The 17787-nt window shown below is 37.8% G+C and overlaps 1 protein-coding gene across 1 annotated transcript in view; it reads left to right on the top strand.

Annotated features, from left to right (window-relative positions):
- The first annotated feature begins 1314 nt into the window (after nt 1-1314).
- Nucleotides 1315-17787, top strand: part of LOC150090659 (nuclear protein AMMECR1-like) — a 141089-nt gene continuing 124616 nt past the window's right edge. Inside the window, exon 1 of the mRNA XM_090379323.1 lies at nt 1315-1580. Within this exon, the coding sequence (XP_090235449.1) occupies nt 1348-1580 (233 nt within the window). The 5' untranslated portion in view covers nt 1315-1347. The remainder of the gene's footprint in view (nt 1581-17787) is intronic.

Genomic DNA, 17787 nt, shown 5'->3' with positions numbered 1-17787 from the left:
GTCCTCTCCGCACTGGGTGGAAAAGGCTCGGGTTCGAATCGCGTCCATAACTCGAGGAACTTTAATGTGTTTTTTCGCACCGTGGCTGAGTTAGTCGATCCCAAGGTTTTCCCCAGAATTTCGGGTTTTTCGTCCAGCAAAACAGACAAATCGCCCATAGAACACACGCAATTAACAAACATGGCACAGCACGGCAGATGAATTTAATTATTCCGGTGGGCTAAAAATAATAGTTTTTTTTTTTTTTTTTTTTTGGACCAGAAGAGAGACAATTTAGAGACATAATAGGTACGGGTAGATGTGATGATCCTCGAAAGGCTCTAATATGATTTTTTTCCCCCCAATCATAGTGCTGGAAAAAAAAAAAATGAATAAAATAAAAAAAAAATAGAATTTGCTGAAGTTACCAACAGCAAATTCTAAATGGAAAGGATTCACAGAAGCTGCTAGGCTTTTCATACCAACTAAGAAAACATAGATATTATCAGTTGCAGGAGCGCATTAAGGTCGATTGAGGCCCGGGCCGCAGAAGAAAATATTGGGCCCCTTAAAAAAAAGAAAGAGAGACAGGGAAAATAAAAATACATGTTAATCATTTTTTTAAATAAATAAAAAATATTATGTACTATTAATGTTTTATTTCCAATAAAATTTGAATATAATATATGTATAATATAATTAATAATATCATAATAATAATCACAAAGTTTTGAACTAATAGTTGAACATATTATTATAGTTGAACTAATATGTTCAACTAATTTGTTGGGGTTTTGCGTGGGCCCTTCAGAAGTCGGGGCCCAGGGCGCGCCCGCCGTTAAATCCGCCTCTGATCAGTTGGAAGTTTAAATATTTATACTAGCTTTCAGTTCTATGGAATTAAAATCTTTTCTTTTACTATTTGTCTATTTTCTCATTCAATTATGTTGCAAAGTTACATCAAGGTCAAGTCTTTTGTAATTGTTTTATTTCATATATAATTTGCCTGCTTCTTTTCATTTAATTTTGTTTGATCCTATTTCTTAATGTTGTTTGCTTTGAATATTATTTAATAGTTGGTCCCTGAACTTGGTGGAAAAATGAAATTACTTTGTACACTCTTCGTATTTATTTGTCCGTGTGCCTGTTGACGTACATAACAGAAAATTAAAAATATTCAGTTTGTTGAATGAGTGTCCATTCAGCCAATGAAGATGTAAAGACAGGGTCGGTTTGTGAAGATAAAGAAGGAGTTTGTTTGAAGTCAAAGTGTATTCCGCTTTTAAGAGGGCGCTGTCTTCGCGCATTTTATTGTTAGTCATCTCAGGCTCTCAGCTGTTGGAGTGTGTTTTTTTCTGTGGGAGAGGAATGGCGGCTGTTTGTTGTACAACAAAGAAACATAAGCATAATTACCAATACCCTTATCATTTTCATCCTTGTTGTAATGGCTCCGTTGTACATCCAAATCCCTTTCAGCCAAGTATATATCGAAATGGGATGGTCGTGTGCATGGAAATGTGTTTCTTTTGTTTCGATGTCCTTTACTGCCATTTGAATCAGTTCGAGCCCCCGCAGCCACCCAATTTTCCAAATGATAACTAGTAAGTTTATATAATGTTAACATTATTTATGTTATTTGCTGTAAATGATACTTAACTTTGGCGTGCACATACACTGTCTGTTTTGGAGAGCTACAAAGTTTCAGTAATATGTAATTAAATTTGATTTTGGAGTCCTTTGTGCTTCCCCCTTTATTCCCCCTCCTTTCTTGTGGCTAAGAAATATCTTTTATGTGTATATATAATATATATATTTTTTGAGTGTTTATACATTCAATAAGCCTCTCTAGGATGTAATGGGTGATCGTGCAGTATGATTATGATAGCTGTAGAAGAAAGTACTGTTTTGAGAAGGTTAATTGAGAATTAGCTAGGAATGAATGATGTGAACAGATGATGGAGTAGCCTATAGCGTAAGTGGATGTTAGGCGCAACGTTACAAGAAAAATAGAGCCGCCCTTGAAAGCAGGAAGTCAGAGAAGTGAGCAGAGGTGCTTATGATGACCAAGTTTTTATGTTAAAAGACGTTTCGTAATTTTTTTTATAAGTTCAGTGTTGATTTATATGACTATAAGACACTTCAAAGATGTTAATGAAAAGCGGCTGATTGAGTTTTTTTGTATCATTAGACAAATGTCTTGATTTCTTTCCCACCCTTTCAGAAAGATTAATTACAGAAATAATAATAAAAATATATATATATTTATAATTCACACAAATAAAATCGCTGCAAAAATAATGCAAAAACACTATTTTTGGATTACAAAAGCTGTGGATTACTTCCGGTGTTCAGTATTACCATTTAGACTAGTTAGTTAAAAAAAAAAAATCCAAATATGTAATAAAATAAAAATTGCTTTATTTTATATCAAAAAATATTTTATATAAAAATACATTTTTTAACTACCATACTTATTTTTATGAAAGATTTATTGCTTTTACCCTCCTGTTTTAGTTAGCAAAAAAATTTTTTTCACTCCTTTTTTAGAGTTTCCTTTTAAGATATTGCTTCCATAATTATACATATGCATAGAAATATAGTTATTGATACATAATCAGGTGTAGTCCTCCTATGAAATACCTGCCTTGCATAGCTAGCATTAAATATTTTAAACTTTATTTTTCTTTCTCTTATTATTAGATTTTTTTGACATCAAATTATTTTTCCACCTTCTATTTGATACTTTGTAATTTATTAATTATTCAAAATTTTTTTTTTCTCCCTTATAACTTCTTACCTGCTAATTTCCATTTGCAGTCTCCCAAATCCCATATACTTTTTCTCACAAAATCTCAGTTATTGGTTGATTCAACCACTGCTCATCTCAGTTGCCGAAATTATTCGCTGATGATTCCTTTCATCTCATAGGCGGTACTTGTGCATATGTCCGTTCCAATATTCCCTGTCAGAGACTTGGTAATTTGGAATCTCCTCTTTTTGACCTTCTCTGGCTTAAAATCTCTCTACCTCATTCTGTCAAATTCATCTGTTGTTGGGAGAACGGTACTCTACCGTTCTCCCAACAACACTAATCACTTGGAACTCTTTGATTTCTTCTCTTTGCAATTTGACTTTCTCCAGTACTACTTTCCTGACAGTGAGGTAATTTTCCTTGTTGATTTTAATTTTCATAACTTCAGCTGGCTTCCATTCTCTAGTTACACAGCCCCGGTTGGTCGAGATGCTGAGGCTTTTGCAATTACTGATGACCTTGCACAGATTGTTCATTTACCTACCAGAATACCAGACAATCCTAACCATATAGCCAACATTCTTGATCTTTTTCTCACAAACAACCCTTCTAAGTACACGGTCGAAATGAGTGGTCCATTAGGCGCCTCAGATAACAACTTGGTGATTGTCTCCTCTCCAATGGAGCCTTTATCTCATGGCTATTCCCAATATCGTATTGTTTGGCATTACAAGAATGCAAAATTGGATGACCTGCGAGATTTTTTCTTCTTTTCCTTGGTCGGATTACTGTTTCAAAACTTCTGATGTCAACATTTGCTCAGATCATGTCAGTGAAATTATCCTTGTAGGAATGGAATCCTTTATTCCACACTCCACTTTAAAATCTTGTCCTTTATCTAAATCTTGGTTTTCCAATAAATGTGCTAAGGCTGTTCAAGAGAAGAATGTTACATATCATAATTGGCTTGTTTCTATTTCTTTAGTTTCACTTTCTGCCCACACCAAAGCTCGCAACAATTGTAAAGCAGTTATTAATCAGTTCAAACTAGATTTTGAACAGGCTAAGAGTAGAAAACTTGCATCTTGCCCTAATGGTAGCCGAGCATTCTGGTCTCTTGCGAAAGCTATTGGCCAATCTCTGCTCCCACCTCTGTCAGAACCAGATGGTTCTATTGTCACTTCAGCCAAGGATAAAGCTGACCTGCTAGCATCCTATTTTTCTTCCAACTCATGCATTAATGATCTTTGTAAAACACCTCCCACCATTCCCAACACATTCTCTGTTCAATGCCTCCTGTGGTATTCTGTCAAAAGGATGTCAGAAGGATTTTGACGAATCATGGTGTTAAGAAAGCTCCAGGTCCTGATGGTATTTCTCCACTTGTTTTCAAAACCTGTGCTCCTGAACTTACTCTTTGCCGCATTTTTTGACTTTGTTATTCCAAAGGTGTTTCTCCTTCTGCTTGGAAATTTGCTCACATCCAGCCAGTTCCTAAAAAGGGTGAAGTCCCTCCCATCCAATTATTGTCCCCTTGCAATTACTTCTACTCTTTCTAAAGTAATGGAGAAATAAATTAACCGCCAACCCTTAAACCTAGAAACCTTCCATCTGATCAACGATAGTCAGTATGGATTCCGTCAGTGTCAATCCACTGGTGATATTCTGGCTTATGTTAACCATATATGGACAAATTAAATGGAAAAGTTTGATGAAACATAAGCAGTTGCTCTTGACATCTCAAAGGCTTTTGATCGTGTTTGGCATAAAGGTCTTCTAAACAAGCTTCCATCTTATGGTTTGCCAACTGTCTTTTGTAATTGGTTATCCAGTTTTCTCTCTGATCGCTTCAGTGAGGGTGATGGTAGACGGCTCTCTGTCTTTTAACTTCTCTGCTAATGCTGGTGTCCCCCAAGGTTCAGCTCTTTTCCTCTTGTATATTAATGACCTTCTTCCATTGATTGGAAATCCTATCAAAGGAGGTTAGGCAGGCGAAGGCAGATTAAGAGAAATTCTTGGCAAAAGATGCTAAGAAAAACAACAAGGATTTCTTTACTTATATAAACTCTAAAAGGAAGGGGATGAATCTGATTGGTCCGCTTAACATCGATGGTTTGAATGTTGATGATCCTGCTCAGATAGCAAACAAACTGAATGAGTATTTTGCATCTACATTCACACATGAAGAATTATTAAGGTTTGAAAATGGCAGAAGGTTATCAAATTTCAGCAGGGTACTTAATGATTTTGTAATAACTGAGAGCAAAGTGGAGGAGAAATTGTTGAAGTTACACATAAGAAAAGCACCTGGGGTGGATGGGATCTATCCAGTTACGTTAAAGGAGGTGGCAAAGCAAATAAGCAAACCCTTAGCCATAATTATGAGAGCATCCTTGGACTCAGGGGAAGTTCAGTTCATAAAGGGGGATCGGAGGGTGACACGAGTAATTATAGACCTGTTATTTTAACTTCTGTTCTGGGTAAAATAATGGAGTCACTGGTTAAAGATGCATTGCAGGCTCATCTAGACAAGACTGCAGCAATAATTCAGACACAGCATGGGTTTGTTAAAGGAAAGTCTTGTTTGACAAATTTGATTGGTTATTATGATGCAACTGGATGCAAAAAATAATTTTGATATCATATATTTGGATTTCAGGAAAGTTTTTGACACTGTTGCACATGGAAGACTAAAATTGGAGCAGAATGGTATTAAGGGTAAGTTGCTACAATGGATAAAAGGATGGTTAAGTGGGAGAAGACAGAGGTTGGTAATCAATGGGTGCTGCTGTTCGTGGACTAATGTTATTAGTGGAGTCGCACAGGGTTCGGTGTTGGGTCCACTGTTGTTTTGTATATTTATCAATGATATTGATGAAGGTATATCAGGCTTAGTGTCGAAGTTTGCCCATGATACAAAGGTTGGCAGGGTTGTTAATGGCAGTGTGCTACTGCAACAGGATCTAGATAATTTGGGCAGATGGACTAAGAAGTGGCAACTGAAGTTTAACCTTGACAAATGCAAAGTACTGCATATGGGTAGAAGTAACCCCAGAGGAACATACCAACTGTGTGGTACTACACTTAAGGTGGTAGAAAATGAAAAAGACCTGGGAGTAATTGTGGAGTCAGATATCAAGTTTTCTGAGCAATGCAGATAGGCTAACAGGGCAGGTCATGGAGTTTTGTCAATGATATATAGGAATTTTGCTAGCAGGGAAAAGGAGGTGATTGTCCCTCTGTATAAGGCAATGGTCAGGCCACGCCTTGAGTACTTCGTACGAGTCTGGAGGCCTCATTTTAGGAAGGATGTAGATTTGCTTGACCTTGTACAGAGAAGGGCAATAAGATTGGTGAGGGGAATGAAGGGATCCTCTTACCAAGAGAGGCTTAAGTTCTGCAAATTGCAGTGGCTGGAGACTAGGCACCTGCACGGTGATCTGATTGAGGTGTATAAGGCCTTGAATGGATTGAGCACGCTGAATTTTGATGGGATCCTCCCACTTGTTCAGATTACGAACCTAAGGGGGCATAAATTCAAATTAAGAAAGGACAGATGTAGAATAATGTGCGGAAATTTGCCTTTAGCCAGTGGGTGGTTAATTGCTGGAACAAACTTCCATCTGTCGTTGTGGAAGTTGATAGGTTGAATAAATTTAAGGAGGAACTGGACAGGCATTTGGAGGGAATGGTGTGATTTTTTTTTTTTTTTTTTCCGGGTGATGCTGCATAAGCTCATACACTTGCTTTCTTGCATCACATGCCACCACTACTATCCTTAGATTTGACAATGATAGCACATTGCATTCCACTTTCCATTTTGAAAAACCTTGCCCTGCTTAATGAGCTTCAACTTCTCGAATATCCGCTACCAATTCTTTAAATGCCCATCTCCAGGTAGTTCTCCGGTGTGGAAAGACAACTTAGTTCATATCAATCCTTCTAGAACTCAATCCTGTCTTATATCTCACAAAAAGGATTCTTCATCTCCTATGCTTATCTTTGGCGATAATCTGAATTCTAGGCAATATATATTTCTTTTGGGGATTACACTAAGTTCTTATCTCTCTTGGCACAAGCACATTACAAATATTGCTTACTCTACATCTAAAAAACTTGGTTTTCTCTTTCGCTCTCAGCATTGCTTTTCTTCCATACAGCTGTTTGCTCTGTATAAATTGTAAATTTTCCCCACCATGGAATATTGTTTCCACATCTGGGGTGTGCGTGCCCCCAAAACCTCTCTCAGGCTTCTAGATTGTATTCAGAAGTTAGCCGTTAGGTTAATTTATGACTCATCTCTAACAGTGTCTCCACTCGCTGTCTCATAGATGTAATGTTTCTGCTGCATGCCTTTTCTACAGATACTTCCATGGGCACTGTTCTTCTGAATTGGCTTCTATAATTTGCGCTCTCTCTTTCAAAACAGCCCGAACACCTGCTGTCACCAGCCAACATCCATTTACTGTTCAGCTTGAAACTTACAGAACCAACTTTTCATCTTCCTTGTTTATTCCTTCAACTGCTGCTTTCTGGAACAACCTTCCTTCATACATATTTCCTGAAAATTATAGTCTACAGAAGTTCAAGTCTAATGTCAACAAATATCTTCTTTTGTCTTCTCAATCTCCAACCCAAGCATGGTACCAAGTACTATAGGTTCTATTACCTCTCGTGTTTGGGGTTTTCATAACAAAAAAAAGAAAAAAAAAAAAATGCGACAAAAGAAAGTAAGCTTATACCGCATTAGCCAAAAAAAAAAAAAAAAAATCCCATTTCACACATCCATTTACTCTAAATGTTTGTCTAGTTAGTTTTTCTGAAACACACGAGAAATTAGAAAGCCCTTGACCAAATAGCTGCACTGGTTCTTTTATAGAACCTTTCTTCATACCAAATGGGGAGTGGGGGTTGATGGTTCTTAATGAAACAGCATAGAGTATGACCACCTACAACAGCATTACGGTTCATACATAAAAAAAAAATAATAATAACAATTTAACATATGTGCTTTGCTGCTGGATGTATCCATACATTATGCTACTTTATTATTAAGAACCATCTATACTATAGGTTCTAATACCTCCCGTGTTTAGGGTTTTCATAAAACAAAATTTTGGCTTATTAATTCAGCTCTTAATTTCAGATAATTCAATGCTTCTATTAGTTTCTTCACATTCTTTCCCTTTCTTCTACCTTAATTTGTCTATTTCCTACGATCCTTTTCCTAATAGTTTGGCATCTTGTGTTCTTTACAATTCCATCCCTTTGCACTTTCTCTTGCTTTATTACTTCTAACTTATATATATATATATATATATGCAAAATTATGTGGAAGAATATGGAATTTGAGAAATAGAAATAGAAAATGAGAATCAGAATGGATTAATGCCATCAAAATAATGATTGAACATTACATCAGTAATATTACATTATTTTATATTTTTTAAAGTTAATGCCAACTCGATAAATTGGAGAAATTTAATAAGAATATAGAATATAAATAAATAAATAAATTTTCTGTTTATACTCCGGGATGACCAAACGGTCAGAGGAGTTCACAAGATAGATAGAATACAAGAGCCAGCACTGTATTCAGCAGTCACGGGCTTGAATCCCGGTCACTCAAGGCACGTGTTCTTATGCACCCGCGGGGGTGAAAATTATACCCAGTGAGGTCAAAGGGCCAAGTATTTAGGTAGCCTAAGTTGAACTTCATTGTACTCTATAAATGAACACAGATTATAATAAAATAGTAAAATAAAAACGATGATGTAGCTAATTATTGATAATTTTACAATTTTATTATAATCTGTGTTTATTTTTAGGGTACAACAATGAAGTCCAACTTAGGTTACCTAAATACTTGGCCCTTTGGCTCATTTTGACGAATCAAAATGATTCGTCAAAATCCTTCTGACATTCTTTTGACGGAAGACCACAGGTGGCATTGAATGGAATGTGTTGGGAATGGTTGGAGATTTTTTTTTACCAAGGTCATTAATACACGAGTTGGAAGAAAAATGGGATGCTAGCAGGTCAGTTTTATCCTTGGCTGAAGTGATAACAGAACCATCTGGTTTTGACAGAGGTGGGAGCAGAGATTGGCAAAAGTTGTGGGCAATAGCTTTGGCAAGAGACCAAAATGCTCGGCTAACATTAGGGCAAGAAGCAAGTTTTCTACTCTTAGCCTGTTCAAAATCTAGTTTGGACTGATTAATAACTGCTTTATAATTGTTGCAAGCTTTGGTGTAGGCAGAAAATGAAACTGAAGAATTGGAAACAAGCCAATTACGATATGCAATGTTCTTTTCTCGAACAGCCTTTGTACATTTATTGGTAAACCAAGGTTTAGATAAAGGATAAGATTTTAAAGTGAGTGTGGAATAAAGGATTCCATTCTTACAAGAATAATTTCACTGACATGATCTGAGCAAAAGCTGACATCAGAAGTTTTGAAACAATAATCTGACCAAGGAAAAGACGAAAAGAAATCTCGCAGGTCATCCCATTTTGCATTCTTGTAATGCCAAACAATACGATGTTGGGAATAGCCATGAGATAAAGGCTCCATTTAAGAAGAGACAATCATCAAGTTGTGATCTGAGGTGCCTAAAGGACCACTCACTTCGACCGTGCACTTAGAAGGGTTGTTTATGAGAAAAAGATCAAACACGGTGGCTGTATGGTCATGATTATCTGGTATTCTTGTAGGTAAATGAAATGCCTCTGCTAATGCTAACTAAAGGTTGTTACCAACATGTGGTTTAAGTGTATTCTCATTTAAAATACTTCAACAGCTCCTGTGCAATACCTTTTTAGTAAATTTTATTAACGAATGAAAGTTTACACATATTATATATAAATTATGTATTTTTTGTGCGAGGTTAAGAGAAGTTGTATTAAATAATTTTATTAAAATTTTTAATAAAATTATTAGGTACTCTTTTTCCCACTAGAGGTGCTGTCCATGGTTATTTATATTCATATTTGCATGCTTTTAATTCATTTTTAAAGCATTGCTAGTCAGGAATGTGTTTGCTCATACACTGGTTGTCGTAGTGTAGGGGCCTATAGCTGCTCATCTTAGACCTTTCTAGAATGATAAGTTATCAAAACACAGCATACTTCCTTCACCCACTGGAGTGCCTCATGGCTTACCTTAAAGAGAGATGGCATCAGTGACCAAATTTTTCCTTCTGTATTTTTCCCGGTATATTTTTTCCATCATTCTTTGTACACATCACACAACCTTTGTTCTCTTATATTATTTTATTTTGTTTCTAAATTCATTTCAGTGTGTTGAGAGCTTCAGTCCTCTAAATTAGATATTTCAAGAATTTTTTGGAGTTTTGCACTTTAAAAATTATCTTTTAGTCAGTTATATAATTTATTTAGGATAGCTTTAGTCTGAAAGGAGGCGTACCATCTCACTGAAATTTTGTTGTTTTCCTGCCTTTTCCAATCTTAGATTAGCATTACTTCATTTAGCATTAGCATTAGTAGAGGCATATGATGCAAGAAAGTAAGCTTATACAGCATCAGCCGGGGGGAAAAAAAAAAAATCTTCCTAATTCACCCAACCATGCACTCCAAATATTTGTCTAGTTCTGCCTTGAATTTATTTAAGCTGTCAACTTCTACAATGAAAGATAGATGTTTGTTCCAGTAATCAACCACATGCTAACTAAGGGCAAATTTCTGCACATCTATTCTACAACTGTCTTTCCTCAATTTGAATTTGTCCCCTCAGTTTATTAATCTGGGCAAGAGGCAAAATCCCTTCAGCATTGAGTTTGCTCAAACCATTCAAGGCCTTATACACCTCAGTTAGATCACCTTGCAGGTGCCTTAGTCACCAGACACTGTAATTTGCAACTCTTAAGCCTTTCTTCATAAGAACAACCTTTTGTTCCATTTGCTAATCTTGTTGCACTTCTCTGTACTTGTTCCAGCAGCTCTACATCCTTCCTAAATTGGCGCCTCCGTAGCCAGGTGGGCAGGAGCAGCAGTGCGTAGCACACGCTTCTTGATTAGACTGGGGTTCGAGACCGTCACCACCAAATACGGAGGATGCAGAAAGGTCAGGGAATGACCACCGCATATCCCCGGAGCAATATGGCCTTAGTTGCTAATGCTCCTAAAAACCAAAAAAAAAAAAAAAAAAATCCTTCCTAAAATGAGGCCTCCAGACCTGTATGGCACCTCTGTAGCCAAGTGGGCAGGAGCAGTAGCATGTAGCACATGCTTCTTGATTAGACTGGGGTTTGAGCCCGTGGCCACCAAATGTGGAGGATGCAGAAAGGTCAGGGAATGACCACCGCATATTCTCGGAGCAATATGGCCTTAGTTGCTAATGCTCCTAAAAACCAAATAACAAACAAACAGACCTGTATACAGTGCTCAAGGTGTGACCTGACCATTGCCTTTTCTAGCAGGGTTAAGGAGGTGATTATCCCTTATACAAGGGATAATCACCTCCTTAACCCTGCTAGAAAAATTCCTGTATATCATTGACAAGACACCATGAGTTGCTCTTGCCGACCGTCTGCACTGCTGAGAAAACTTCATGTCTGACTGCACAATTACCCCAGGTCCTTTTCATTCTCTACCAACTCGAGTGTAGTACCACACAGCTGATATGTTACTCTGGTGTGACTGCTAACCATATGCAGTACTTTACATTTGTCAATGTTAAACTTCAGTTGCCACCTCTCAGTCCATCTGCTCAATGTTTCTAGATGCTCTTGCAGTAGTGTATTGTCATTAGTGTGATTAACAACCATGCCAACTTTTGTATTGTCTGCAAGCTTAAATGAATTCAAGGGGGAACTGGACAAACGTTTTGAGGGAATGGATGTATGAAATTTTTTTTTTTTTTGGGCTGATGCTACATAAGCTCATACACTACACTTGCTTTCTTGCATCATATGCCTCCATTACCACTACATGAGTTACAGACCTGTTAGATTATAACTTCTGTTCCAAGGAAAATAATGGTGTCACTAGTTAAAGAATTAATTCAGGATAATCTAAATAGGAGTGTTGTTATAATGCTCACTGCATGGATTTGTTCAGGAATGACTTTGTCTGACCAGTTTGATTGGATACTGTGATGCAATAACAAAGGGACTGGATGCAAAAAAGTAATTTTGATATCATATAATGGATGTCAGGAAAGCTTTTGATACTGTTGCACATAAAAGACTGTTGTTTAAATTGGAGCAGGGGCAGTGTGCCATTAAGGGCAAGTTGAGTGGGAGAAGACAGTGATGATTAGTGGAGTCCTGTAAGGTTAATTGCTGGCCCATTGTTGTTTTCTATATTTATTAATGATAATGATAAGGTATATCAGGCTTAATGTCTACAAAGGTCAGCAGGGTGGATAATAACAGTAATCAAGGTATCCTACTGCGACAAGGTCTAGAAAATTTAGGCAGATGATCTGAGAAATGGCAATTGAAGTTTAACATTAACAAATGCAAAATACTGCATATGGGTAGCAGTAGTCTCAAAGTAACATACCAGCTGCATGTTACTACACTCAGGGTAGTGGAAAATGAATAAGGGATAATTGTGCAGTCAGATGTGGAGTTCTCTGAGCAGTGCAGACAGGTGCCATACAGCTCATGTGGTTTTGTCATTGGTATACAGCAGGGGTGGCCAACTTAATTTGTGATGCGATCTACTTTATTTCTTCCAAATGGCCCCGAGTGCCAAGCGATAGTGCCCAAGCGATATTTTGTGCGATACATAGCGTTCTTTCACAGCGGATTAGTTATATTTATTTTCCAGTGTCACTATTCTTCTTGTTTTTCTTAAGTGATTCTTTACTTAAAAGCTTTGAAGTAGAATCCAGAAAGGAAATACACCTTTCTTTCTTTGTGTATATATATATATAACCCAATACTAACCTAACTAAACCTCTAAACCGCTTGGTCACTGGTGGCACCGCTCCTGCCTCCACGTGGCGGGGAGGAGAAAAACACTCTCCCGGGGCAAAAAGGAGCAAAGATGGACATAAATAGACATGCCACTTATGGATCTCATGATCCAGATCTCTCAAACAGAGAAGACTTAAATGCAGGAAATGCAAAACGGCAGAAAAAAGAAGGAACAGAAACCCCTGCTCCTCTTTTTTTGATACTGCATTCTTTGACTGACAATCCTTTGAGTAAGCTCTCCCCATTCTTAATACAGAAATGTCTTGAGAATGTGGCGGGCCCACCAAAAATGGTTAGAAGATTAAAATCCGGAGACCTTCTAGTGGAGATGAACGAGAATAAACACTCGGAAAAACTATTAAAAATATCGACTTTTGGTGGAATTCCCACAAAGGTTACCCCGCATGCCACCTTAAACTCCTCTAAAGGGGTAATAGCCGAGTGGGATCTCCTTAACGTATCTGAGGAGGAAATCGTTCAGGAATTAGGCGATCAAAATGTAATAAATGCCAAAAGGATAGTCATTAAGAAAGATGGGGTTCTTACTCCTACCCGAACGGTCATTCTTACATTTAAAACACCAATTTTACCAACAACTGTTAAAGCTGGATATTTAAGGTGCAAAATTCGCCCTTATATTCCAAACCCAGTCCGGTGTTTTAAATGCCAAAAATTTGGACACTCACAAGCAGTCTGCAGGGGTGTAACCACCTGTGCCTCCTGTGGTTCAAAAGAGCATGTTCACACAGACTGCCCCACTGAAATACAAAGCTGCCCAAACTGTAAGGGGAATCATTCAGCATTTTCAAAGGAGTGCATCCAGTGGCAGACTGAAAAGAATATACAAAAGTACAAAGTGGAACACAAGGTGCCATACCAAGAAGCAAAAAGACATTGTTTAATTTCAAATAAATTGCCATCTTATTCTTCAGTTGTTAAAAAGCAACGATCCATAACAGTACAAACAGATTGTTCAGTTCCGCCAAGTATCTCAATTTCTGATTGGGCCAAGTTAGTCCTCTCTACACTAAAAGAACAGCCTACCCAACAGCAATCAACTCATTCGGTAAACACACCATTGACAATACCGCCAGATAAAAATCCTGTAAAACAGCCAGTTTTTCAAACAAGCTCTGAAATAAATAATCAAAAAACCAGTACTGATACCATGGACATAGATAGAAATTCACACCGAGATGAACCACTACTTGAACTTCATGCGGAAGAGGAGGACATGGACGTCACTAGACCAAATTTCCCAAAAAGGGAAAAAAGACTAGACAGGCGCAAACAGACCACATCCCGTAAGCAAGCAGACACACCCGATAATCCTCAATAATGCACAGAATCATTCAATGGAATTGTCGCGGACTCAGAACTAACTTAGACGATGTTTATGACTTAATTACCGAATATAAGCCTGCTGTTCTTTGTCTACAGGAAACAAACCTGGCCCCTAAAATAACTATGAGCATAAAACACCATATAATGCTTAGAAAGGATAGGAACGACTCAAATACAGCACATGGAGGTGTAGCATTGCTAGTAAACTCCAGAACTCCTTTCAGACCAGTCCCACTGCAAACAACTTTAGAAGCAATTGCTGCTAGAGTTATGGTTAAGATAGCGGTAACAGTTGTTTCCATATACCTTTCGCCAAACTATTCATACTCTCTAGCAGATTTGAATGATTTAGTTACTCAGCTGCCACCACCTTTCTGTATCTTAGGTGACTGGAATGGGCATCACCCCCTATGGGGTTCCTCGCACCTTGATAAGAGAGGTCAGTTAATTGAAAAATTTCTTGAAAGGCACAACTTAACATTATTAAACAATGGGACTCACACGTACGTGCATCTTTCCTCAAGGTCAACTTCCGCAATTGATCTTTCAATATGCTCGCCAAACCTCCTTCCTCTGATTATATATGCCAGTAATATGCACACTATCGGCTAACTCTCCTCCTCAAACTGAGATAAAAACTGTTTGGAAATTCGACAAAGCTAACTGGAAGAAATATCAAGAGCTGGCACATCTAGATATTCAGACTATCGAGACCCTCACCATTGACTCTGCCGTAACTTACATAACTCAGCAAATGATAGCAGCTGCAGAAACCAGTATACCCAGATCATCCATGAAAACTCGCTCCCACCCAAAAATATGGTGGAATGAAGCCTGTAGCAATGCGAAAAAAGAAAAGAATAGATACTGGAACTTATTTCGTAAATACCCAACCACAGCTAACCTCATACAGTTCAAGAAAGCTAGAGCTAAATCTCGTCACATACAACGAATAAGCAAAAAAGAGACATGGTCTAAATATGTCTCCTCTATAAACAGGACCACAAATATCAGAACTGTTTGGACTAAAGTTCGAAGAATTAATGGAAAATATCCACCTATAACCACTCCGATAATATATCTAAAAGGCAAAGAAATCTGCAATCCTCCCGATATTTCTAATACACTAGGTGAAACCTTTGAAAAAATCTCCGCTGTAACCGCATTTGAGCCAAGTTTCCAGGCACATAAAATACAAGCAGAAAAACATAATCTCAATTTCAGTACTTCACGACAGCATCCATATAATGTACCCCTTACCATGGCAGAGTTACGTAGCGCACTTGCAAGATCCAAAAATAGTGCTGCTGGCCCTGATGGAGTGTACTATGCCATGATATATCACTTGAGTGAAGAATCCCTTTCTGCTCTGCTAAAACTGTATAATAGAATCTTTGGCGAAGACTACTACCCTACCAGTTGGCGTCATTCTATCATACTAGCTTTCCCAAAACCAGGAAAGGACCATTCAGATCCAATAAATTACCGACCGATAGCGTTAACTAGTTGTATAGGAAAAGCATTAGAAAAAATAATTAATGCCAGATTGACATGGTTTCTAGAGACTGAATGCATTCTAAGTCAAAATCAATATGGATTTCGAAGAACTAGATCAACACTTGACCTTATGGTCAAAGCTGAAGGAAATATCCGAAATGCATTTCTCAGGAACGAACACCTAGTGATGATATGTCTTGACATCGAAAAAGCTTTTGATACAACCTGGCAGTATGGAATTCTTCACGATCTCTATGAATCCGGTATTCGTGGTCATCTTCCAAAATTTATCCAGAACTTTTTGAGCAATAGGACCTTTCAGGTACGATTTCACTCTGCTCTCTCACAAACCTTTGTGCAAGAAGAGGGGGTCCCTCAAGGTTCTGTGCTTAGTGCCACGCTCTTCTCTCTCAGGATTAATTCCATTACAAAAGTTATTCCCGACACAGTTGAAACTTATCTGTATGCTGACGATCTGGCAATCTCAAGCCACTCACAAAACATGCGTTTCATTGAAAGACAGCTTCAAGGTACAATTAACAAGCTTGTTCAGTGGGCCAAAAATAATGGATACAGACTTTCAAAACAAAAAACAACAGCAATTCATTTTTGCTGTAAACGGAATTTTCATCCAGATCCCGATTTACATCTTGATTCTCATCCAATTTCTTTTCAACAGAGTATTAGCTTTCTTGGACTAATTCTGGATAGAAAACTTAGTTTCTTAGAGCATATTAAACACATTCGTACAACCTGTCTAAAGAAGCTGAATCTCCTCAGGGCAATTTCCGCTATGTCATGGGGTGCAGATCGGTACATGCTGCTGCACTTATACCGGTCGCTCATAAGATCCAAACTAGACTATGGATCACCTGCATATGCCTCAGCCAGAGAAAGTGTATTAAAATGGCTCGACCCAGTACATCACAATGCCCTCCGAATTGCACTGGGAGCTTTTCGTACATCGCCAGTTCAGAGTCTCTATACGGAAGCACATGAACCACCCCTATTTCTTCGACGGCAAGCTCTGTTATTAAGTTATGCAGCAAAAATTAGAAGTTTCCCATATCATCCTATAAAACAGTATTTATTCACCCCAAAATGGCATAATTTGTACCAAAATAAACCTTTGCAGAATAAACCATGTGGCATTAGATTACAAAACATAACTACGTGCAGCGAACTAAATATGAATGACATAATTCAAGATATTAGCACGGCTATGCCACCATTGCAAATACCCTTGGCCAATGTTGACCAACATTTCCAACAATGGGGAAAGAATGCACTTCCAAATTTCAGTATTCAGCAGATCCATGCAACTCACTCTTTTCAGTTCTCTAGTTTTACCCAAATTTACACTGACGGTTCCAAGACAGATAATAAAGTTGGAGCAGCTGCAGTTCTACCAAACAATACAATATCCCAGCAGCTCCCTTTGGAGTACAGTATTTACACTGCAGAACTGTATGCTATCCTGATGGCTCTAGACAATGTAAAACAGTCATTATATCCTCAAACTATTATCTACACCGATTCCTTAAGTGCTGTATCTGCTCTTCAGTGTAAATTTCCTTCCAGTCATCCGTTTCTACAACAAATTCAAACCAAGTTAGCGCAGCTTCTTGCAAACAGGCAAAAATTAATTTTCTGTTGGATACCTGGGCACTCTGGAATCAGAGGAAACGAACAAGCGGATCTTGCAGCCAAGAACGCCAGTCACATAAAATCAGACATGCAGATACCTTACACAGATTTAAAACGCATCATACATACCAATGTTAGAAAAAAATGGCTATCCATTTGGCAGGGAGAAAAGAGCAATAAGCTTTTTCAGATTAAAAAGGATCACAAGAAGTGGCTATCAAGCCTACGAGGCAATAGAAAGGAAGAAGTAGTACTTGCTAGAATTCGAATAGGACATACTCACCTAACTCATAGTTATTTACTCACTCAGGATGACCCTCCACGATGCAACAACTGTCAAACTCAATTCACAGTAAACCACTTGATCATTGAATGCCCATTATATCTGAGAGAACGAAAAACAGCTTTCTCTTCACATCTGTATTCTTCTAATAAACTTACCTTACAACAGATTCTCGGAGACCGACAAGATATTAATGATGTTTTTACCTTCCTCAAATTGATAAACAAATATCACCTGATCTGAATCCTTTTATTTAATATAACAATCATGTATCAAATAAGATTGAAATAGGTGCATTATGGCCTTTGTAGCCCTTGCACCAATAAATCCAACAAACAACA

This window comes from Mastigoproctus giganteus, chromosome 1 (assembly GCF_048544385.1).
Source record: "Mastigoproctus giganteus isolate SK-2022 chromosome 1, ASM4854438v1, whole genome shotgun sequence".
Classification (NCBI taxonomy): Eukaryota; Metazoa; Arthropoda; class Arachnida; order Uropygi; family Thelyphonidae; genus Mastigoproctus; species Mastigoproctus giganteus.
Note: the sequence above shows the minus strand (reverse complement) of the source record. Positions and strands in the feature narration are given on the sequence as shown.